At 49.3% G+C, this 24,645-nt stretch overlaps 1 protein-coding gene across 1 annotated transcript; it reads left to right on the plus strand.

The window, feature by feature from the left end:
- Window positions 1-1,218: 1,218 nt before the first annotated feature.
- Window positions 1,219-3,412, plus strand: LOC149343652 (uncharacterized). The gene is made up of 2 exons (XM_089547038.1): window positions 1,219-1,256; window positions 2,617-3,412. Exons 1-2 carry the CDS (start codon window positions 1,219-1,221, stop codon window positions 3,410-3,412), a joined length of 834 nt encoding a protein of 277 aa, XP_089403164.1.
- Window positions 3,413-24,645: the final 21,233 nt, after the last annotated feature.

The following is a 24,645-nucleotide window of genomic DNA, read 5'->3' on the forward strand; positions in this document are numbered from 1 at the left end:
GCCAATGCTCTTCACTGTCTGCTTACAGAATGTATTCCGGCCACTGGAATGGGAACAGTTGGGGATAAGAGTTAATGGAGAATACCTGAGTAATTTGCGATTCGCTGATGACATTGCCTTGCTAAGCCACTCAGGACAAGAACTGCAAAGCATGATCAATCAGTTAGCAGGCAGAGCAGAACGGTGGGGCTAAGAATTAACATGCACAAAACCAAAGTAATGTTCAACAGCCTAGCAAGGAAACAGCAGTTCGCAATTGGTAGCCAGGTGCTGGAAGTAGTAAGAGAATATGTCTACTTAGGGCAGGTAGTGTCCGCAGATCCGGATCATGAGAGGGAAATAACCAGAAGAATAAGAATGGGGTGGAGTGCATATGGCAGGTTCTCTGAGATCATGAATGATAGCTTACCAATATCCCTGAAGAGAGTATACAACAGCTGTATCCTACCGGTACTCACCTATGGGGCAGAAACGTGGAGGCTAACAAAGAGGGTCCAGCTTAAGTTAAGAACAACGGAGCTTGCTATGGAAAGGAAAATGATAGGTGTAACGTTAAGAGATCGGAAGAGGGCGGAGTGGGTGAGGGAACAAACGCGGGTTAATGACATCTTAGTTGAAATCAAGAGGAAGAAATGGGCTTGGGCAGGGCATGTAATGCGAAGGCAGGATAACCGATGGTCCTTAAGGGTAACGGAGTGGATTCCAAGAGAAAGCAAACGTAGCAGGGGACGGCAGAAAGTTAGGTGGGCGGATGAGATTAAGAAGTTTGCTGGGATACAGTGGCGGCAACTGACAAAGGACAGGGTGAATTGGAGAGACATGGGAGAGGCCTTTGCCCAGTAGTGGGTGTAGTCAGGCTGATGATGATGATGCAGGGGGAACGACGGGACCGCATTTATGGTCATGTCTTAGAAGAAAAAACGTGCTGCTGGAGTTCCTCTCGTCTTCAGGCCTACACAAGGAGGAGACTTACGGAAGGCCAACCTCAACGTCGTGGCAACACGGTTGTGATGTCGGCCCAAGAAAAGGTGCTTAGACGTCGCCTCAACAAGGACGAAAGCTTGGTGGTTTCGGTATCGACGCTGCCCGCCGCGAACCTTGTGCTTGCAGTGATCGAACAGGCTGGAGTGGCTGTACAGGCCCGCGTCCCATACTCGTGTTCGGTAAGCTATGGGAAAATTGAGGGCGTTCGTCTCAGTTGCTCGAACGGTAACCTGCATGAGCACCTCCGTGAGCAAGGTGCCGTCTCAGCAAGGGTACTCACCGCATACATTCGTGAAGGCAGTGGAAACATTCAAGAGATAAATCGCCGCACCGTGATACTGAAATTCGCCAAAGATTACCCTCTTCGTAAACGGGTTACACTGGGCTCTTGCAGTTAACCTGTAATTGAATACTGGACCAGCAACGCAATGCCAGAGACATGGACACATCTCGAGACATTGGACTGACCCCCTTCGCCGCCCTCACTCAGACAAGGAATGCACGTTGAGAGCGCAACGAAAATGAGGAACCTGCGATGACCCACACCCCGCATAATACAGACGGAGTCACAAAAAGAGAACCGCTACGCTGGCACGCACAGTGGAACAAGTACAAGGAAAACCGTCCAAACCGTCCAAACTTGAAGCTCTGCCTAATCCTGAATTTGCTTCTGCAACTGTGCAAGATCGAGATCGACAACCTCAACAAGACACGACAGCTGGATACTCCTACGCAGCTACTCCGTAGAAGAAGCTTGGCAAGCCCTTGATCCCTTCGCCTGTTTTGAAGTTAACCTAATTTTCCACATACACCGCAACGCGACCGCATGCCCTACCATAAGCAGCAAATTTGCACAGAAAAAGATATTTCGTGATTACTGATACCTATGCTGTTTGCAAGCATCAAGGCTGATGTCCGCGCGAGCCCTTCGTCAAGAAGTCTCCCGGAGGTAGAAGCTCTTGTGGCAATGGAGCAGTTCGTGTCAGCATCTTGCGGGCCACACCGGATTAAAACCCCTTCGCTGGCACGCACAGTGGTACAAGTACAACAAAAACCGTCCAAACGTCTTGAAGAGCTGCCTAATCCTGAATTTTGCATTTGCAATTATGCAAGATTGTCACTGAAGTGGCGGCATCCTGTATCTAATTGGCCTCTCGCGTTTGCTCGGACTTGTGTGAACATGTATTTATTCCAATGTATAACTTAACTCAGTATGTATTTAATGCGATGTGTTTTCCCACATTTGTTTCGTAGGATGTACATAACGCCTTTATGAAAGGTTGTATTCGTAGAAGTAGCAGCGGCCTCACGCGGTAGAAGCAGTACCAGCCTCCGATGAGGATGACGCCGAAGTTCCGCCGAATGGAGCTCGAATCTCGTGCCAGTTGGACGCGCCTCTCTTCGGCACGCCAGCTCATATTCTAACAGTCGGGTCAGTAAACTAATCACTTCTTTCATCGTGCCGGCCTCATACTTTTCGGGTGCAACAAACTGGTGACCCGGACGTCCGCTGGAACACCGTCTCTCACCATGGCCGACGCCGACGACAACGCCTCCGCCATGCCCGGTAACGGACCCTTGTGTTTCCATCTTTTTTGGCTGGTTTTCTCCCTTGACATGCCTCACCAACAGGCCCACCATTCTGCCCTCCTCCAGCGCCGTCTCCGCGCTGTCCCTTCGCCTTCCGCCGTTCTCGGCAGCCGATCCCCAGCTCTGGCTCACTCAGGTCAACAGCCAGTTCACTATTGGCGGCCTCATCAGCCAGGAGCACAAGTTTCACCACGTCGCTGCGTCGTTACCACATGAGATTGCCGCCGAGGTCTGCGACCTCCTCAGAACTCCTCCCGCCTCGGCCCCGATCGATACGTTGGCTGCTGAGCTGATCAAGCGCACAGCCGTCTCGGAACATCGCCGCCTGCAGCAGCTCATCTCCTCCGAAGAAATGGGAGACCGCAAACCTACCAAGTTGCTGCGGCGGCTCCAGCAGCTCCTGGGCGACAAGGCTACTACTTTCGACCAAGCTTTTCTGCGTGAGGTTTTCCTTCAGCGCTTGCCGTCGTCGGTCCGCATGGTGCTTGTGCCCGCCCAGGGGTTGTTCTTGGAGAAGCTTGCTGAGCTGGCGGACTCCGTCATGGAATTTTCCTACTCCGCAAAACCTCTCTGCGCAGTCTCGCAGCCTCCCACGCCGCCATCATCTCTTCCCTCCTGCGTGGACCTTCAGACCTTCCGGGACGACTTCCAAGCCCAGACCACGCGACTCTCCGACCAAATCGCCGCACTGTCGACTTCCCGCTCTCGCTCGCCTTCCCGTCGCCAGACTTCATCTCTTCAAGGCAGCGAGTGCTGGTATCACCGCACCTTTGGTGAAGCAGCGCGTCGGTGTACCCCTCCCTGTCGCTTCCAGGGAAACTTCCCACGACACCACTAGAAGCGGCAAGTGGTGTCATCCCAGAGACCAGCCGCTTATTCTTTATTCGTGACCAAAACTCGGGCCTCCGTTTTCTCGTCGACACCGGTGCCGAGGTGAGCGTTTTGCTCTGCAGCTTTGCATCATCACTTTCTCGCTGTACTGGCCCATCACTCCAAGCCGCAAATCTCACCCCCATCGCTACCTACGGCGAACATACTCTTACACTCAATTTGGGCCTCAGACGTGTGTTCCGAGGTGTTTTCCTCCCTGCAGAAGTACGCTACCCAATCCTAGGAGCTGATTTCCTGCGTCACTACAATCTGCTGGTCAACATGCACAGCAAGTGTCTCGTGGACGCCGTGACGAACCTCTCTGTTCAGGGCCTCCGTCTTCGAGAACCGCTTGCCAGTATACCCAGCCCACACCAGTCCGCCTACGAGATCCTCCTGGAGGAATACCCTTCTCTACTCCATCCTTCCAACTTTTTACTGCCCGTGAAACGCCAGGTCACGCAACACATTGTGACCACTGGCCCGCCAACACGCGCTCGAGTCCGTCGCCTTGCTCCAGACCCATTACAGATCGCCCGCAATGAGTTCGCTGACATGCTGGAGCTCGGTATTATCCGACCTTCATCTAGCCCATGGGCGTCCCCTCTACACATAGTACCAAAGGAATCCCCAGGGGACTGGGGGCCTTTTTTAGATTATCGCGCCCTCAACAACGCTACCGTTTCAGGCCGTTGTGCCCTACCTCACATCGCCGATTTCACCTGCGCACTGCATGGCCCCACAATTTTCTCTAAAATCTATCTCGTCAAGGCCTACCGCCAAATCTCTGTCGAACCATCCGATGTACCCAAAACTACAATCCTTACACCCTTCTGCCTCTTCGAATACCTCCGCATGCCATTCGGCCTCCGTAACACTGGCCAGACGTTTCAACACTTCGTTGACTTAGCTACACGGGGTCTATCTTTCTGCATGGCCTCCGTCGTTGACCTCCTCGTATTCAGCCGCGACCGGGAGCAGCATCTGCAACACCTCCGGCAGCTGTTTCAACGCCTCTCTGATTACGGCCTGATCATCAACAGAGCCAAATGTGAATTCGGCAAGTCGGAGCTCGATTTCCTTGGTCACCGTGTGAACCGCTCCGGCATCCGGCCTCTCCTATCAAAAGTCCAGGCCATTCAAGACGTTCCACAGCCTGCCTCAATCCACCAGCTCCGTGAATTTCTCGGCCTCATCAATTTTTACCGCCGTTTCATCTCTCACTGTGCTGCACTCCTCAAACCATTGACCGACATGCTTCAAGGCAAGAAAACAAACTCCGCACAACTGACATGGTCGTCAGCTGCTCTGGATTCTTCCCGGGCCGCCAAAGCGAAACTATCAGACCTCGCATTCCTTGCCCATCCGCACCCTAATGCACCCCTACGCCTCATGACCGACGCCCTCCTCGGCCTGGTCCATCCCGGAATCCGCGCCACGCAGCATCTTCTCACAAAACGTTACGTATGGCCCGGAATCAACAAGGACGTGCGTGCCTGGGCTTGCATGTGCCTAGCTTGCCAGCAGTCTAAAACTCAGCGACACACGACCTCTCCCTTCGGCTCGTTCCCTCCGCCGTCCGCCCGTTTCGACAACGTCTACATCGATATCTTGGGTCACTGGCCACCTTCCGCTTGACACACATACCTCCTTACTTGCATCGATCGGTTTACTCGCTGGCCCGAAGCGTTCCCTTTGCCTGACGCCACCAGTGACACCATTGCCAGTACAATCGTCGCCGGTTGGATCTCCCGGTACGGGGTTCCGTCGACCATCACCACCGACCGTGGCGACCAGTTGGAATCTTCCCTTTTTAATAACCTTATGAATTTATTTGGCACTTCCCGAATCAGAACTACCGCTTACCATCCCATCGCCAACGGCATGATCGAACGTTTCCATCGTTCGCTACAAACATCCCTCAAAGCCCAACTCTACTCTACCCACTGGACTGCATCCCTACTACTGGTTCTGCTCAGCCTCCGTGCTACACTAAAACAAGATATTCGTTGCACTCCGGCAGAACTTGTCTTCGGCTCGCCGCTGCGTCTTCCTGGTGAATTTTTCGAATCCATCGATTCGTCCACAAGTCCCGTCCCTACTGATTACATGACGCAGCTCTGCCGTTTTTGCCGCCATCTCCGAGCGCCACATCTCCGACGCCAGTCTCGGCCATCTTCATACTTTCCATCTGAACTAGCGACTTGCACCCACGTCTTTGTTCGCCGAGACTCTGTCCGCAAGCCGCTTCACCGCCCCTACGACGACCGCTATTCGAAAGAACACCGAAGTTCTTCACCGTGGACCTTCTTGGGCGCACTGAAACCATTGCCATCGACCGCTTGAAGCCAGCCTTCACAGAAGACGCCCCGTCCACAGGGCCTCCGTGTGTGGTTCCTATGCCCCAACCGCCCACCAGCCCTCCTCCGCCATCTTTCCCTGCTACACCTCAGCAGCGGAAGGTATCGCTCCGGCTCCCAGCTTCACCGGACTCCTTCACTATCGGGGGTGCCTACTGTAGCAGTAGCAGCGGCCTCACGCGGTACGAGCAGTACCAGCCGCCGATGACGATTACGCCGAAGTTCCGCCGAATGGAGCTCGACTCTCGTGCCGGCGGCACGCGCCTCTCTTCGGCACGCCATCTTACATTCTAACACTCCGGCCAGTAAATCAATCACTTCTTTCATCGTGCCGGCCTCATACTTTTCGGGTGCAACACCTCTACACCTCGGTTTGCTGATACGTGAGCTCTCCGCTCCTCGTGTCTGCCTCGCGCACACCATTCGCATGGTCACACGCGGAACACGGGTCTGGCGCGCACGGCGCTCCGCTGTCCGACGCACCACTGCCGACACGCCGCGTTCCAAGAAACTGCCTCGACAGTTTGGTGTGCACATCACAGACGCCCATGCACTGTGCTTTGTCAGTGCATATTAAAGAACCCTTGGTGGTCGAAATTTCCGGAGCCTTTTTCACTACGGCGTACCTTATATCCTGAGTCGCTGTGTGACGTTAAATCCCCAGAAACTAAACCAAATAAATTCTAATGGTTAGCTTTCAACTATTGCCGATATATGCCCGATTGCATTATGAGACTTCTTCCCGGCCGTTAGTAATAGCCATATCACTTTTTAAACGTGATTATCCTCGTCACTGTGGCTTGACTACTCTGGAGCATTTCTGCCGCTATTCGAAAACCGTTTGCTTGCGGAAGGGGGGGGGGGGGGCACAGAGCAACGTCAATCAAAACACGACACTCCATGACGCGCGCACCACGCGACAATGTCAGCCCGCCCGTGCTGCAGTGCCCCCGCTCCTCGGCGATTCGCTCCTCCAGCGCGGACGCGGAAGAGAATGTCACGTTATTTGTGCATCAGGGAGTGTCGAGTTTTGATGTTTTGATTGATGTTGCTCTGTGCACCCCCCCCCCCCCCGTCCCCCCCGCAGGCGTGCGGTTTGCGAGTGGCGCGAGAAAACGCCGAAATTAGTAGAGCCATTGCACGGAGTGTAATCGCGTTTTGAAAATTCGAAAAATTGATATGGCTATTACTAACGGCCGACTAGCAACATGTACTTTCAATCGGGTGCCTATCGTCCATAGTTAAAAGCTAACTTTTAGAATCTAGTTAATCACTTCACTAGTTGATATGATCCGCCTCTTTTTGATGTCGGCCAGCGCTGGTACTACTGTGCCGGAAAAACTCTTCTTTACATCAAAAACATATTTTTAAAAGTTTGTGGCTAGCTTCCCTGAAATACTTGGTATAACGTTTCAGCGACTGCTGGCTGCATTGAACCATGATTATTTTTGCCACCTCTGACATGCTGACAAGTGAACGACGCGTACTGTTATTCACAGAGGCTGCATTTATTCAAGGGCGGCTGTTGAGGCGTTCTCTTTATCGGCAGGTATTTTGTCGCAGTACACCTTATCGTAAATTGTGATATTACGGTTTCCACAGACGTCAGTGTAGACCGTATCGCATTCTCTATTCCATGCGTCAGTGCTTCCTTCTCGAACCCACATTTCGTAGGCTCTTCCCCAAGGCTGCGATGCTGCAATGAATAGGCACATTAAACATGGCACAAAAGCGCAACTCCACTCTCTACAGAAGCAAGTGCTGATGGCGTGGACTACTTTGGCAGTGGGCCGTGAATTAAATACTGAAAGATGTGTACAATTAAAGGCTTAGTACGATTATAATTCTATAGTATAGCTGCCGCGTTTGCTTATCGCCGCCGCCATGCAGCTTGATCAGACTGCTACATGCGACGTGACCAGAATGCCCTAGAAGAACCGTAATAACAGGCGTAAGTTTCCAAAATGTTCTGTGTATATAGCGGCGACAACCTTGTTTATATCCCGAAGGCTCGCTACTGGCATTAAACTGAGCAAGTCAAAAACAACAGCTATATTTTGGTCTTCGAAGGCCATTCAGCACATTTCCTCCTACAACAGCCGCTTTATTGATTTCTGTTCGCGGTCACATGTCTGCATAATTGACATTTAGAGCATAAGAGCAGTGCGTTATCCGCCGTCCACATCTGCGTTTGTGCTGCCATCCCAGCAACGTAAAAATGTCAATATGACCTTTTCACGGCGTAAAAAAAATTATTGAGCCCAGCAATATATACGAGACAAAAAGGAGCTTGCACCTGTCTCGTCTTCTCGAATGCAGGTATGTTCCACGTTCCCGTACCTGTTCTTGGCTTTCAGAAAAGAAATTGTGCGTTGCTTTTCAGGTTAACCGATTCGGATTATATGGTTCGGCCGTTCTCTACACAAGCATAAATGTTTTAAGACATTTCTCGTTTTTTACTGTACACACCTCTTTTAATGTTTATCTGCCATGCGTTTGCATTACATTTGTTGTTAACGAATGCATGTAATGTATGTAGTTTCTGTGTCTGAAATAATTTATTTAGGCTAAATGCACAGTACACTGAAGCACCACCATCATGTATTGTCTTGATTGTTTTGCATATATAAATATGCTCCATGCGGATTCAATTCCAGTTTCGTTTCATTTCTTTCTACAATAAATGGAATAAGTTCCGTGTGTGGTCAGTGCTCAGAAATGGGTCGTAGTGCTATAGAGGATATCCTAAATCCCCCAAGCGTGCTTGGGGAATTTGGGGAAGGACAAGGTGGCCGATTTCTGTATAAAAAAAAAACTTCGTGGGCTGCAGGACAGGCGGTAAGGGTGTGGATAGAATACAAGAAACGTATTTTCGCATGGTGAGCCTCTTGTCTTGGGCAACTTATGCGAAACAGCGCACTGGCGGTATTTTGAATATCCCGTATTGCGCCTATGTATTTCGGGCGAAGGGAGCAGCATCAAGCTTTCTAATTACGGCTGATTTTTTTTTCACCTCCGCCTTCTAAAACACATACCTCAAATGAAGACTGAAAAGAACAATGGACTGTGCAGTTTCCCACCGATTACTATTACTTTCATCATAAGTTGCCGAAATTCCTTGCAGGTATACACCTCGACCAATTTTCTCCTTAGGGCGCTGTCTGGTGCCCTGGGTGCGTCTTCATTTGCTTGATTTTTTATTGTACCCTCCCGAAGTTTCTTTGCTGTCACGGATATCAGCTAGGATATAATCGCTCAAGTCTCTTGATAATGAACTCTGTTTCTGGGTCTCTTCGTGTTAACGTTATCCTTTCTCCCTACGGAGTTGGGCAGACTGTAAGCTGCAAAAAAATTCCCGAGATATTTTCATAGGAATACTGTTATCTTTCTCCCTACGGAGTTGGGCAGACTGTAAGCTGGAAAAAAAATTGCCGAGATATTTTCATAGGAATACTATGGTTTGCTTATGGAGTTCAAATCGTTTACACCTCTTACTGTAGAGCTCATCACTTACCGTTGTCCCAGTGAGGCGTGAATACCACTGCACATTTACCGTCGGTATAGTTGAAAGTGTAGTTGTTTGTTATCGGAACTGTAGAATTTCCTAGAAAAAGCATCCACAAAATTATTCGTTCAAGAAAGAAAACTGCGCGTAATTGTTATGGGGCAGTGGCCATCTTGAGCCCTCAGTGAATGCACTGCATGAGTTATTACGTCTCAATTATGACATTTAATACCTTAGGAGTAAGTAATTTTGTCGTATACCTAAGTTAATCTGACAGCCACATCACACAACTTGGTTTTGCATGCAATGCGCGGTCACAGCACAAATATGTGTGGCTCCGCGTCATTCCATGAATGCGTGCTCTTCCTTTTCGCTCAATCGGTGCAGGAGAGAAGTTTAGGCGGCTTAGTGTTTCTGCCACTTCTTTAAGCAGCATAAGCTTGAAGCTTGTGCTTCGATATAATGCTTATTTCGCTGAAAGTATGGAGACGCAGATCCTGTGCACTTCTTGCTCCATAGGCTTATCCAAAGGCGTTGCTACTTTTTTTGAAAACGCAGAAAAGCAATAACTGTTCTTCGTTGGGAACCTACGCATAATCACCCATGAAGCGCGGCAGGGTGGAAGAGTGGGCTAGTTGGTAGTTCATCTCGGGGAAAACACAGTACACTCCTAAGACACACGCCTGAGACTAGCCCACTCTTCCACCTTTGCACTTTACATTTATAGTTCCTCGGGCCCTTTTGTGTGTTTCTACAGCGCTGTATCGCCTCGTCTTCCTTCGTCCTTGTCTTATGAGTGCGCTGTGTTCTCCCTAATATGAAGCTCGCAGTCGGCCGCAGTTATAACGGTCCTCAGTTGGATTTTCGCACAGGAGACAGGAATGTGCGTAGCACTACAGCTCAACGCTATGTAGGGTATGCAGCTGTGCTGTGTATACATGTATCCCCGAACTCTGAAATGAATGCCAAAATGACGATAGCGCGAGAGATGACACTCGCTGAGGATTATTAGGCTATTGGTCATAGTTTTGCTCCCTAGGAAAACGGGACATCTGCGTGGTTGTTGATCCGGAGGTCACCATGAGGACAGCGAAGGGAAGCGGTAGGCTCCTGCAGCGAACGAACATTTTCGAAGGAGTAAAGAGTACAGGTGTGTCGGGTGGGTTGGCTGAAGAGGCGCACGACAGGGAGACTACAACGGACGAGGAAGCAGGAATTGCGACTTCATAGAGAAGAATTTTTTCCTGATAATCAGTAGTTTCGGCTGCGGAATCGTCGGGTAGGACATAGAGAGTGACTTCAGCACGGGCGCAGTCGACGACAGTTGAGTGTTCCGGCAGAAAGTCTCACTTAAGAATGACGTCATGCGAGCAGTAGGATAGTACCACGAACTCATTTGTGTAGACGACGTCTTGGATAACAACTCGTGCAGTGCAAGCGGCGAGAGGCTGGATTTGCTAGGCGTCAGCAGTACGTAGTAAAATTTAAGAAAATGGCGTCAGAACTTTTGATACAGATGCTTTGGTGTCAATCAGGGCACACGTCCCAACGCCGTTTACGACCACATCAACGACATTGGCGGGGGACGTCAGAGGCCTTGTAAAGTTCACCAAAGGTGAAGCTCTTGCCTCCGGAACTGTGCTCACTAGTTTTCCGCTTCGTTATGGCTGAGGCGGCGGCGCATCGGGGAGATGGAACGGCGCCGCGGAGAATGGGAACGGCGCGGCGTTGTAAACTGGTGGTCGGTTGTGAACGAAGATGATGATGGACTAGGCTACATGCGGTAGTGCTGCGTGTAAGATCCGTACCCAGATGGCGTCATGACGTAAGTAGCCGGATAGGGCTGATTGTGGCAGTGGCGGGCGACATTCCCGGCAATGCCATAGGCAAAACAAAAGGGCCTGTTGTCGCGAGTGCGCCATGGGCGACTGTAGGAAAGGGTCGCCGGTGCCATGTGCGGCAACGGTGGTGGAACAAGAGCCGATACGACAGAACAGGTCGCGGTGCCAAAGGTGGTGGTGCTTCAGTGGCGTTGGCGAAATCGCCTGAGGGATGAGAAGCCGGTTGAGACAGGACGGCGGCGTATTTAAGCGGGGCAGCCACTGCCTGCTGAGGTATGTATGACACGGCATCCCCGATCTGCAGGGCGTCCGCGACCTGTAGCCTGGATGGTGTGCCGAAAGGCCGGAGGAAGTGCTGGTGACAGAGCTGGAGCCTCATGCACTAGCTGACGCGCAACCTCTTCACGAATTAACCGTTTTACCTCCTATGAACTGGGGGTCTCCTGCGACCACGGCATCAGCGGATAGTAACTCGGCCTGTAGTATGGGGCGACGAGTGAGGACGCGTTGCCTGCTGAGCTTGTCGTAGCTCTGGCACAAGTTGATGACGGAGGCAATTGACGGTGTCCGGCTGCGTGGCAAGAAGCATTTGGAAGGCGCCCACGTCGACACCTTTTATAATGTGCCTGATCTTATCGGCCGCAGGCATTTGAGAGTTGACGCACTTGCACAGGTCCACCAGGTCTTCCACGTAGATGGTGAACGCCTCTCCCGGCTGCTGCGCCCGCTCTCGCAAGCGCTGTTCAGCGCGGAGCTTGCACAGACGAGGATGGCCAAATACCTTGGTGAAAGTGGTCTTGGAAGCCGACCAGATGATGATGTCCGCTTCATGGCTGCGGAAGCAGAGGTTCCCGACATCAGCGAGGTAGAAGATGAGGTTATTTAGCTTCACCGTGTCGTCCCAGCGGTTGTGCGCGCTTACCCTCTCGTAAGACGCCAGCCAGTCCTCGACATCATTGTCGCCGGCGCCGCTGACGACTGCTGGGTCCCGTTGCCGCGGCATGCCGGCGCAGAAAACCGGCGCAGGCGGCTGAGCGGTGTCATTTGGCGTCTTGGATGTGACGGTGCCGCTTCTCACCTTCAGGACGGAATGAGAGTCCACCTCCACCACTTGCAGTATGCATTGTGTATCCATATATATATAGCTGGTTTTGGGAGTCTGAAACTGACTTCGAATGATCATGTTAGCTGCATTTTGGCCAATGGTAATCGCATGGTTTGTTAATTAAAGCGAAACTTTTTATCAGCTTTTTCTTTTGTCAAGCTAATACTTTTTTATATCTTGGGTACATACTAAGCTCTGATATAATTGACAAATAAGGGATCGGGAAAGTAAGTCACTAATAGCAGCTATTGAAAGAGTACAAAACCGCGCTTCCGGTTTTCAAGCGTAGCACTCATTAAGCATATTGTAATGTACTTGCTGACGAAGGGAGCTTTAATACCAGGCAGGAAAAGAGACAAGTCCAGGCAAGCTGAGGCAGCAATGGCTACCGATCCCTCACAGCGCGAGTATAACATCGTCGTCGTCAGCTGTGCGCTACCTGGGAATACTTGGTTGCGTTATTACCCCCTTATGAAAAAGAGGAGCGTTCTGGTGATTCCGGCAACGTCGCTGTCGACGGAAGGGTGAAACAGAAAATAAACGAAAAACGAGCAAAGCTTTGCAACTGAAGCGCGCGACGACAACACGTTGGCCGTTACCGTGTATAGTATGGCTTAAGCTGCACAATGCGCACCATGTCAGGTATGGGCTGTCCGCGTAGCGGATGCGTAGCACCGTCCGGAAGCACTTAATGGTTAACATCACTCAGACGTCGTATCACTTTGTAATAGCGAAAATAGCGGCACAGTAGTTTCTCAGACAAGCCTTGGCGGCGAACAGGACTACACACCCAAACTTGATCATCGGATTTGTAGTTAACCTGTTGGTCGCGAAGGTTGTAGCGGCGCGCATGCGTGCTCTGCTGTTGCCCGATGTGCACGCGGGCCAGCTGACAGACTTGCTCAGCTCGATTGGCAAATTATTGGGCGTCTGAGGCGAGTTGGTCATCCTCTGGGCACGAGAGCATGGCATCAAGCATGCTCTGGACTTCACGTCCGTACACAAGGCGAAACGGAGTGAAGCGCGTAGTTTCCTGCAGGGTGGAGTCGAAGGCGAAGGTGCCATACAGCAGGACCTCATCCCGTGATTTGTGGTGGACACCTACGTACATAAGGGTCCTGTTCAATCCTTGGCTCAAGCCATTGTTCTGCGGATGGTAGGCGGTGGTCTTGCGGTCCGTTGTGCAACCCAGCGGAAAATGTGGCGATTATCTGCGCTGCAGACGCCGTTCCTCTGTCGGTAATCACGCACGAAGGGGCGTCTTGTCGCAAGGCGATGTTGTGCATGTAAAACACCGCTACTTCGGAACCTGCGCCACGAAGGATCGCTTTGGCGTCGGCGTAGCGAGTCAAATAGCATGTAGCAACTATGATTCATTTATTGCTGCCTTGACAAAGGGAAAGGACCGAGGAGGTCCATGCCTATTTGGTCGAGCGGAGCGCGAGGAGCTGTAACGGGCTTGAGAAACGCCGCCTGCTTTGGTGGTGGCGTCTTCCCGCGCTGGCACTCATGGCAGCTTTTATCCCTAGCGTTTGACAGCGGCAGATAGCCCAGGCCAGTAGTACGTATTCCGCACTCTGGCCAGCACTCATGGAGAGGCCAATTTTCCAGACGTGGTCTCATAGTGGCACGCGAAAAAAACGTCAGTTGGAAAGTCGGTTGGAATTACGAGAAGGTAGGTCTATCATAGCCTCTCGAGTTCTTCTTGTGCAAGACACCTCGCCGCAAGCAGAAGGAGCCAAGACGTCGACAGAAGCGGCGAGGTATATCCGTATAGCTGCCTTCGAACGTGCCAATAAGAGAGTGAAGGGCCGCGACCGCCCGCTGCCGGGTCATTAGGTCGGGGGTGGGGGGGGGGGGTACCAAGGAAGGCGCTGTCGTCATCGGGTGCTGCGTCGCCAGGATCAGCTGGTGCACGTGACAGTGTGTCGGCGTCGTCGTGTTTGCGGCCAGATTTTTAGACAATAGTGAAGTCAAATTCCTGGAGCCGTAAGCTCCAGCGTCCCAGGCATTGACTCTGGCCTCGCATATCTGCCAGCCAGCATAGGCAGTGGTGATCGGTTACGACTTTAAATGGGTGGCTGTATAGATAAGAACGAAATTCCATGGTAGTCCACACGACTGTAAGACATTCTTTTTCAGACGTGGAGTAGTTGCTCTCGGCGCGGGAGAGAGTGCGGCTAGCATAAGCGATAACCCTACAAGGCCCTCTTGGTTTTGAACAAGGACAGCACCAAGACCGATATTGATGGCGTCGGTGTGCCTCGGTATAGTCATCTTCGTCGGAGCGCGGAAGAACGGGAAATGTTTGAAGGCGCTGGCGGAGCGTAGAGAAAGCAATCGGTTGATCGGTGGTCCGGACAAAGGGGGTGGTATCCCTTGTGAGGCACGTCAACGCCTCGACAATCGTGGAAAATCTTGGCAATCATGGCAATGGTGGAATCATGGAATATTTTATCATTACCGCTCATCGAGATGCTACAGAAAGCCGTCACGAGAGAGCCTTTTCTTTACAATTTATCCCACGAATGCAGGTCTACATAAATTCACTTTTCATCCCTCCTGCCTCCATGTCATCACGCACTGCCCATCAGCATAAAGTCGTTGTCCAACTGAGTTCCACAACTGCTTACATGGCATCTTTCATCTGCTGGACGACATCGGAGTGGACCGCCTACCAGCAGCTTGATCTGCGCCTAAGAGCACTGAAGAACTCAGAAAAGGTAGCGGGAGCATTATGCTGTAGAGTAAAAGATATTGTTTTTATTTTCTTCATGTTATCCTCTTGTATTGGGGTGAGGCCAAATATCCACGTGTATATGTTATTCTTGCCGAACGGGCTGGAAAATATTTGTTTTCTTTCTTTTTGTCTACCGATACTGCTTTATGACCATAATATCACCTTAGGCAGTGGTGGTTAGGCAATATTGTTTTTAATACTTTATCTGCCTGCACTTCTTTATGCTCCTAATACCGTTGCGGGCAGGGAATTATTGTTATTCCTTTCCTTTCACATTCTACTCTATGTCCCTATCACCGCAATGCTGGCTGGGCAACTTCATCTTTATTTTTTCTTTTGACCATTGTACTCTTTCTTGCTGATACCGTGCAGAAGGGGCAATATGATTTTTATTTCTTTTTGTCTACCCACGCTAATTTATGTTATAGTACCAGTTTCACGTGCATCCTTTTCGCTAATTTTATTATAACGGATTTTGTCATGACTATTGTGACTGCTTTTAAATTTAGACAGCCCTTTTGTACTACCTTCAGTCGTTCTATTTCTCACCAAAAAATGTTTAGAGTGTACGGCATGCTTTTCAAAATATTGGCCAGTCATATTTTCTTCAGTAATTAAACCGGCAAGATGATGCCGAAGAATATCAATCTACACACGTAATATTTGCTCTTTAGTACTATTTACCAACTGCTCCTGTTTAATGCTCGCGCTGCACAAACACAGTTTCGACAAATAAAAGAAGCGAACATATCCACAAGGCTTGTTTGAAGTTAATGTAGAGTTAATTGAGCCTTAAGTTGCAGACTACATGGGAAGAGCGCGTAAACCAGAAACTGCATTCTGTAAGGAACATTTTGGGAGTATGGCGGACGTTTCAGTGAGGTTATTTTATGTCGGCCACGCATTGGACACACGCATCTTACACATATCTTCCTTCTGAAAAAACAAGAAAAACTTAAATAAAGAGTTGACTGTGCGAAACGGCTAGGACACCAGGGAGACATATTCACGACACTTAGAAGCGCAGACTGACAACTTTATTTTTCAGGAAAATGCAAGGCGTATTTAAGAGCTATCTTTATCTCAGAAATGAACCAACTAGCCCGGCAAAACCTTTTGCAAGAAAAACTTCTCAATGAACTGTCCGGTTGTGAACTCAAAGTAAACCGAATTTTAGTTTCGTGTATAAAACTTAAAGAACTGAGGAAAAACTGCTTTACAACATTTCTAAAACGCATACATACGATTACATTCCATGTTTCTTTTAGGTCATCAAGCACTTCTCGATTTTTCATTTATTTTTAGATTTCTCAAAGAAGCCAGAATTTTTAATAACTACATATATAAGAAGCTTTCACTTTTAACACAAGCCACTCTGGCCATCTCTTTGGCGCATCATAACTTTACTCCCTTTTGCGCCAATAAACTTCATATTAAAGACTAACTCCCGTGTGATGCTCTTAGGACCATGAGGTAACCTCAAATAAAAAGAAATAAATAACCTACCACTACGTTGTGTCACTGAAAGTTCAGGTCCTCATGGACTACACTTAGTCTGGCTAGAAGCTTTGTTTATTTTGTTCATAAAAGGAACACTGGCATATTTAATCCTCAAACGTTGCTCGCCTAAATTCAAAACAGAAAAATCTTAACGAACAGTAAGGAAGAATGTGAGCATTTGTTTGAAACATCAGTGTGCGCTTAGGACGTCTGGGTACGGAGTGGTTTCCGCTGTCTGGAGTTTGAGTGGGGCACCCCTAACTGCAGGTTTTGTCCCAATATCGAAAGTATCCTTCAGGGTGTGCCACCAGTAAAAAGGCATTGAATGATTGTGCATATGCTCGTATCGCTAAAACTGGAGACAGCTCTGATGGAGCGTGGCTTCCTATTTCGTGTTGATCCGTGAAGTATTTATTGGCTCCTAAGTACTATCTGCTTCCTAAAACCTTCGACTGCAGCTACCAGCTGACAGCGTTGCAAGAGGGCCAGAACATTTTCCTCTAGACTGGCGAACGAAACCACAAGAATCGCATTTTTTATCACACCGCTTAAGAACTGAAGGCAGCAGGCTTATAAGGATTTTGATGTGCTTTCATGCCTAACTTCAGTCGAGTATCGCCTGCAATCACCAGAGCAATCTATTTTTTTGCGAGGGCATGCGAATAACGATGGGAAGGAGGTTAAAGTACAACCGTGTACATCGCATCCACAATGCAACGCCCAGATGGCTGAAGCTCAGTCGTAAATGTTTCTTCTCATTCAAAAGAAAGGAGCGCAACCAACTCACCAACAGGAAAATACAGCGTTGCAGTGAGAACATTGCCACTAGTGCTGTATTCGGATAGTATTTCATAGCTGCGTGAGACAAAGCAAAAAAGAATTACAGAGTGCACATTCGGGTAAACATTGTTTTGTATGCAGAAGCACCGACAAATATAATTATTGGTACCTGTTTGTGTCCTACCCTATGTTCGGGGCGAAGTGTTTACAGCAGCAGCAGTGCTACGCTTCCCCTCGCGCCCCCCCCCCCCCCCCCTCTTTCTCTAGTAAGATACAGCTGGATCATGTGGCCACACACGCCACGGCATGCCCTTCGCTCATTTGGATAACATGACCTTCGGCTGATCTGGGCGACATCCTCGTTTCCGCTGACACAGAGCGGTATGTTAAAGTGCGGATTACGACACGCTATGTTAAGGTAGCCTTATATGGTAAGCGCTATCGTTGGTGCATCAAAAAATGCATGCCAACTTGTTCCTACTGCACATAGGTAAACAAAACCTTCAGTAGCTTAAGATAGAAGGCTAATTATATCAAAATTACGTTCCCTGCTGTGGTCATAATAGAGGAAAATGGCAACTGAACATGAACTTTGTTACCGTTGCGTGCAAAAAATCATGTATACGATGTCACATTTGAAATGAACGTGGCTTCTCTGCATGTTTTAACGGCACGTCCAAGTATGAAAATACAGAAAACTCGGTGCTCGGGCTGTCATTCCATTATTCCGCGGTTAATCTCGCGCTTTAGATTGGCGGAATGTTAAAGCAGTCGGGGAAAAAACCGTTGTTTTTTTCTTTTTTTGGCCAGTACAAATAAGAGACTCTAAGCAGCCCTGAAAATAAAGGCGGAAATGCAGTCAATAGAACTTGGGTGCCTTGCTGCGATCTTTCATACATTAGCAGCAAATAGGCGCATTGGTACGGTGGCAAATATTTAAAAGGCGACGCTAACACTATCTTTGCGGAGCAAACCACTGTCTCTAATCGGCAGCTTTTCTGCAACAAAAACAGTTGTTTTTACGCACTCAGTCGTTTCATTCGTTGGAAAACGCAGTTACAGCAAACACGATTCAAGTTTCTCCATACCGCAACAAGGAGAATCGGCAGGAATAGGTTGAGGCGCTTTTTGATGGTAGCAGAAACACGTGCGGAAAAGTATCCGCCCGGATGACATAATTCCGCCGTCGCAGTTAATTGCACGTCTGAGAATAGTTTTCAACATCGTGAATTTAGAAGTATTTCTTATGTAGTCAGAGAGCTCAGAGTGGAAAGCTACACGTGGTTTTCTCACAACGTTGTCCGCCAAGTAATTCCCGTAAAGAATGAGAGCGAAGAATTGAGCACTGCATCAAGCGAAGCAAGATCGTCTCTCTCATTATATATGAAGATTGCCACTGCATGAAGAGTTTGTATTTTCTCAGTATTGGGAAAGTATGTGCCACGAGTCACTGTGCGAATAATGTGTAAAAAATCAAAGTGATTTAATGCGAACTCTCTTCCTTGAACACACTACAAATGGTACCTTGCCCTTTTTTTCTATGTCTTGTCTACTGAAAGAAAAACGAAACTGCATGCGCGAATTCTCTTTGGTAATTATCGATGAATTCGTAATTTATTGCTTTCATTCCGACGAGCCATGCTTGCGACGTCCAGTAAAGATGACGCAAAAAAGTTTTAGGGCCCGAGTGATCGAGAAACGACGGTGACGGCGGCGATCATTTTGGATGGAAGGCTGCTAGACACTGGATAAGCTGCATGTTTATGGAAGCAGTTTGAAAAATTCCAGTCTATGGAGTTCGCAAGAGTAAGAAAATTTTCCCTTTCTCACCAACGAACTTTCATCCGCGGGGAACGTCATTTACCTTGAAAACCACCCTAATTTAGTGGATAATAAAATAATGTAGTAATTTAAGTTACCACTGTCTGGTTACAGTGTCAAATGTAAGTTCGCAACCGTGGAAAACGCGATGCCTTTTCAGTTTTGAAACATTGGCAAGTTCACTTTTTAAAGGCGTCCAGCCCAATAATTACGGGGCTTTATCTGCTCGAGATCGAAACTGAACGCGTGCTTTTGTTTAGTTTATGGGGTGCAATGATAAAAAGCGACTCAGGCTATATTAGGGGACGCCGTAACGAAGGGCGCGGGGTAATTTTGACCGCCTGGCTGTCTTTAACGTGTACTGACGTCGCAGAGTACATGGGCCTGTAACATATCGCCTCCATCGAAATGCTAGCGCCGCGGCCGGCATCGAAATTGGGTATTTTGGGTCAGCATACAAGCACCATGACCACTGAGAAAATGCGGCTGCTAAACTGAACGAATGAGGCGTACAGGAAGCTCATTGGAAAAGAAATGTTGCTGGTGACGGGTTGAAATGACTAAGACGACCAATTCGAGTAGCCTGCTTCATTATTAGAGGGCAGGCACTTCCTTTCATTTGCCAATCTCAGACGTAACGGCCGCGCAGCTGTTCATTACTATTATTATTCGTGCACTAAGCGACCAAGTAAACAAAACTGCGCGTCATGGTATATTATCGCATGCAGTTCAAATATAAACCCGTATCCACTGCTAATGGCGCCAGCTGATATTGCATTTGCCCTGATCAAGCTGCGCGCCTTGTGCGGTGAGTTTCGACTCAGTGCAGAAGAAATCACTGTGTCTGCTCATGCTTTAGCGCTTTTGAGAATGACGTTTTTAGCTGAAAAAACCTATATTGCACGATTTACTCTGTGGCTTAAAACTTGCCGCTGACACTAATCGCCAGACACTGCTAACTGGTATTTAATTAGTGAATTTTAGTCACTGAACTACTGACTTCGCTTGCTAGTTTTGTGACTGACATCCGTCGAGCCTGACAGTTTGCTCCTTAATAGAGTTTACCTTCTGTTTTGATCTGATCATACTTTAGAAACTTTTGAGCGTTCTTTGAAACATAGATATTTTGGGTGCTGGCGCAGTAACACAAAACGAAAAGGACAGCGGTAGATTTTGAACCCGATACAATTACGGCAAGACAAATACAGCACGCATATAGCAATAGAGGCCACAGGAAGCCAGGTGCGGTAATGTATATCAAGACTTTCAAGGTCAAAACTAAGATAGCCTAACCCGCATGACGGCGCCAGTAGATTGATTAGCTCTGCGGCAGTATTGCCCAGAGGGCTGCAGCAGTTGACTCCGTCACAATGAATGCTCTTGTTGGAGCAAATTCTTGCCGTGACATGAGGCTTCATGCCAAGTACAGCCATAGAGAAGACAAGGGAATAGAAAGAGGTTCTTAGAGGTTCTTCTTACAGTAACCGAAACCAGGGAGGATAGGGGATGCATTTTTTCTTCTTGTTGTTTTTATTAATGGCAGATTAAACAAAACAGAAGGGGAAAAAATGGGCAGTGGTTCAGCTTTGGCTAAACCTGGAGGATTGCGAAAGTAACGAGGAGAGAGAGAGGCGATGGAGAGCGCGCGGCAGCGGCGGCGGCCCCGGCACTCTAGCTATGCGCCGCTTCTGCGCATGCGCAACTGGCGAGCGCGACGGCGGCACCTCTGAGTCACCCGCGCAGCGCCGTGTGACGTCAGTACTCCTCGCGCATGCGCAGTGTGGCCTTTCGTCAGCTCCGCGAAATGGCGCGGTGACTTGCGTAGTGTTGCTTTCGCAACAAAACAACCACATGCCGCAGGTGGGATCTGAACCCACGACCTTCGAATTTCTCGTGCGGTGCTCCACTAACTCAGCTACGGTGACGGCTGTCAAGTCTTCTGTTTTGGGGGTTATTTATTTGCATTGTAAGCGAACCTTCAGAGTGGTCAGCGCCGACCTTGTCCGTAGCAGCGGACGTAGTGCGTCCTGAATTACCACGAGTGCCACGTAGAAAAGAGAACTCTCGTATGCTACCTACGGCACCAAGGCTTCCAGATTCGAGGCCCTCGATGAACGTTTCAGAAGACAAGGGAATTGAAAGAGGTCCCCAGATAAGAAATTAACCCGCAGCCAGTCGGTCACGTTGCGCTTGCTCCAAACGAACTCATACCCCAACCTCTGGAGCATGAAGCACATCGACCCAGACTACGACGGACGACATGTGTGTGAACGGTGCAGTGGACGTGTAGACTTGACCCATATGCTGTGTGGTTGTGCATCAAGTGACGCCTACGCCAAGAACAAGGAACATTGGGACAAAGTACTAGAAAGTGCTTCACTACACGACCAGCTTCGGGCTGTCCAGGAGGCCCGCGCGGCGGCGGAGGGCTTCGGGCTCTCTGCGCCGACGTGGGAGCTGCCCTCTACACCTGGCGCCTAGCCGAGTGTCCTTCAGGACCCCTACTGTGGGAAATAAAGTTTTACCACCACCGCCACCAAAGAGGTGCCCATTGACGGAAGCCAACAGACACCGAAACCAAACAGGAAAAGAGATTTTTTTATTTCTGTAGTGTTTATGAATGCAAAAATAATAAAACCAGAAGAAGAAACAACCACATGGCGCCGGTGGGATCCGAACGCACGACCTCCGAATTTCGCCATAGAGCGCGTAGTAGATACACGCGCTTGCTACTTTACATTACTTGCTACGCACCTGAACTGCTTACCACTGTACACATGATGCTCAGCAAGACGATAACTAAAGATTCCCTGGCGTCTCGTTATTTGTCGCAGCGAAGAAAGGCCCGCCACAGCAGTGGCACGTCGGGAAGAAATTAGAGGAAGGGGGGAGGGGGGGGGCTGTAAAAACAGCTCGCTCCAGAGGATGCTGCTTTAGAACGTTTTACGGAGTGAGGAAGCGACATACGCGGCATGAATTTTTGAAGGTGGTATCGTAGTCCTGAAGGAAACGAGCAAGATTGTCGCCCTCCTCAATGCCTATGGTCAAAAGTAACCAGCGGAATGTACGAGCTGCCGTGAAGAAAGGATTTCTAGATGACCCTGCAGACGTACGACATACCGGTGATGCCATTATTATCCTACTCTTGATGTCCCATTTCAATGCTAGCCGTTGGAAGTTGGAATACAAGCTTTAGCGCGTGTAATGAAGGAGTAGACGCATGAACAAATTTCTATGCTTAGTCGTTCCTTTGTGCCTGCCCGGTTCGCGCGGTTTCCGTTGACATGAAAAATGCGCTGACCTGTTTAGTCCTTCTTTTGTGTCAGCGTTTGTTTTTTCTTCACTAGTCTGGTGCTGTTTTCCTTTGCAAAAAACAACTTAAACGCCTGCATTCAAGCAGCGTCCGCGTATCTGCTGTCACTGTTGGCAAAATGCCACTGCGCCAAAACTGCGAGCCATTCCCATCTCATCAGTCGCTACTGCAGAAGTGTGGCTCCTGACGGAAAGATTATCTGTGTGAAATATGAGGATCTCACCCTGCAAGCAGCCAAACAAACTTACCTTGCCTCAGAACAAATATTGTACCATTTCGTCCGGTACATTGCAGTTTTTTCTGTGTCATTCATGGAATCTCGGGTGGCCATAGTGCACCGCACGATGTCTCTTTTCAAGGGGTCGCTATCAAAGTTTCGATATCTGATATACATATTATTTCCTTCTCCACCGATGAACTGAAACCAAGTAGGAGGAACCCGAAGTCAGTCTAGGTGTTCACTGCTCAGTATAGGTAGCTGAAGAGTGTAATACCCTTCCTGGTGTAGTTTTACGCACTCCATTCAAAAATACCCGCAGGGCATGCGGCGTAAATTTCAGAAGCTATTTGGAACATAGCACATACTCGTTCATTTGAAATGGCGTGTGGACGTTTCTTGGAGCGGAGAGTATTGGAAACGGCGCTTATTTTCTTTGCTCCAGCACGTGAACGTTTCAGCACAGTGCTACACGTGTAAATATTTTCTGCTTACTGTCAACATTTGTGTTAAGGCGGACACTTGGGAAGGTTGGTGTGCATGGTGCTGCTTCTCTGCGAACCATGCGGCGCTCCCCGACGGCGCATGACATTCTCCTACGGGCTCTCTTCCTCCAGAAGCTTCTGGCGAATGTCCAGACGATGCTAGCCGCAGCCTTAAAGGGCCTCTCCAAATTCGCGTACTCAGCTGACAGGGTCATGGAGGTAAGAAACTCCTGTCCACAGCTTGCCAACGTCAGCTCTACCACCGCCCCTGCCCCTCTACCTCAGACCTCACCAGAAGCATACGGTTGCGTCTGCACCTATCGATCAGCTCTGCCACCGCATAGGTCAGCTGATGGCTGCTACAGCGGCTCGCGGCCGCCGTCGACCTCGCCTGCGCCAACGACGCTGCACCTCGCCCAGTCCCGGTTCCCTGAAGCACCGTTAGATCGCACTATCCTGGCCACCGCTCTTGGGCGGCCAACCGGATGGTCTACCGCTAGCGTCGACAAGCGGTCAGGGCCTCGAGCCCTGACGTCTTTTCTAGGTGACCGACAACATTACCGGCACCACAATCATAACTGATATTGCGCTCAAGTAAATGTCCTATCTGCTACACGCTACGACCAAACTTCACGGCCTTTTACGTACCTGCCTTCCATGAATGGAACACGCATTCCGGTCTGCAAAAAGCGCTCGGTGACACTTCCTCCCGACGCCCATATTGATACGGTCCACATCGGCCTTGTCGGCCGACTTCTACCTTGCCAAGGCCAGCTGTACTTACCTTCGCGTACAGGTTCACTCGTTGGCCAGAAGCAACACCACTCACCGATATAGCTACCTCCACCGTTGCTCCTGCTTTCGTTCCTGCCTGAATGGTCCGTTTGAAATTTCCGTGAGATTGATCACGACCACTGCTACACAATTCATGTCGACTCTTCGCTGAGGTTTTTCGCCTTCTAGGCACGACTGTCCTGCTCACCACCCCGTACCTCCTGGAGAGTAATGGCCCAGCCCAGGAAAACATTAAATCTCTTCGGGCAGCTCTATATAGTTAGACTGCAAATACTTACGAAAGACAACAAAGAAATGCCAACCAAGCATCTAGTCCTCATTTTCAACTCAAGTACACTCCCAGAAGCAACAGAGGTTGTCTTTCTAAAAATAAAAGTCTACCACTGCATCCCAAACCCGCGACAGTGTTACAAGTGCCTGCGATACGGTCATTACTCACAGAGCTGCCGTGGCCGCAAAACATGCGCGAAATGCGCCTCACATGAACACATCTAACAGAACTTTGAAGCAGCACCGTACTGCGCCAACTGTGACGGAGATCAAGCCGCTTACTCAAGGTCTTGCCCAACATGGAAAGCCGAAAAAGAAGTAATCACTCTCAAAACAAAGGAAAACATTTCATTCAGAGAAGCACGTCAACGACTTTCACATACCATTGGCACGTTCTCCTTCAGTGCAAAAACAAAATTCGCCTTTGTGGTGCGGCGTGGCAAGGCACCACACCGGTCATTGGCACCTG

Source organism: Amblyomma mixtum, chromosome 5, assembly GCF_055824585.1.
Source record: "Amblyomma mixtum isolate Tamu chromosome 5, ASM5582458v1, whole genome shotgun sequence".
Lineage (NCBI taxonomy): Eukaryota > Metazoa > Arthropoda > Arachnida > Ixodida > Ixodidae > Amblyomma > Amblyomma mixtum.

Coding starts and splice junctions, on each gene's coding strand:
- LOC149343652 (XM_089547038.1), top strand. CDS start 1,219: ATGAGCACCTCCGTGAGCAAGGTGCCGTCTCAGCAAGG. Junction 1,257..2,616: donor AAGGTGCCGTCTCAGCAAGG/GTACTCACCGCA, acceptor CCTCACCAACAG/GCCCACCATTCTGCCCTCCT.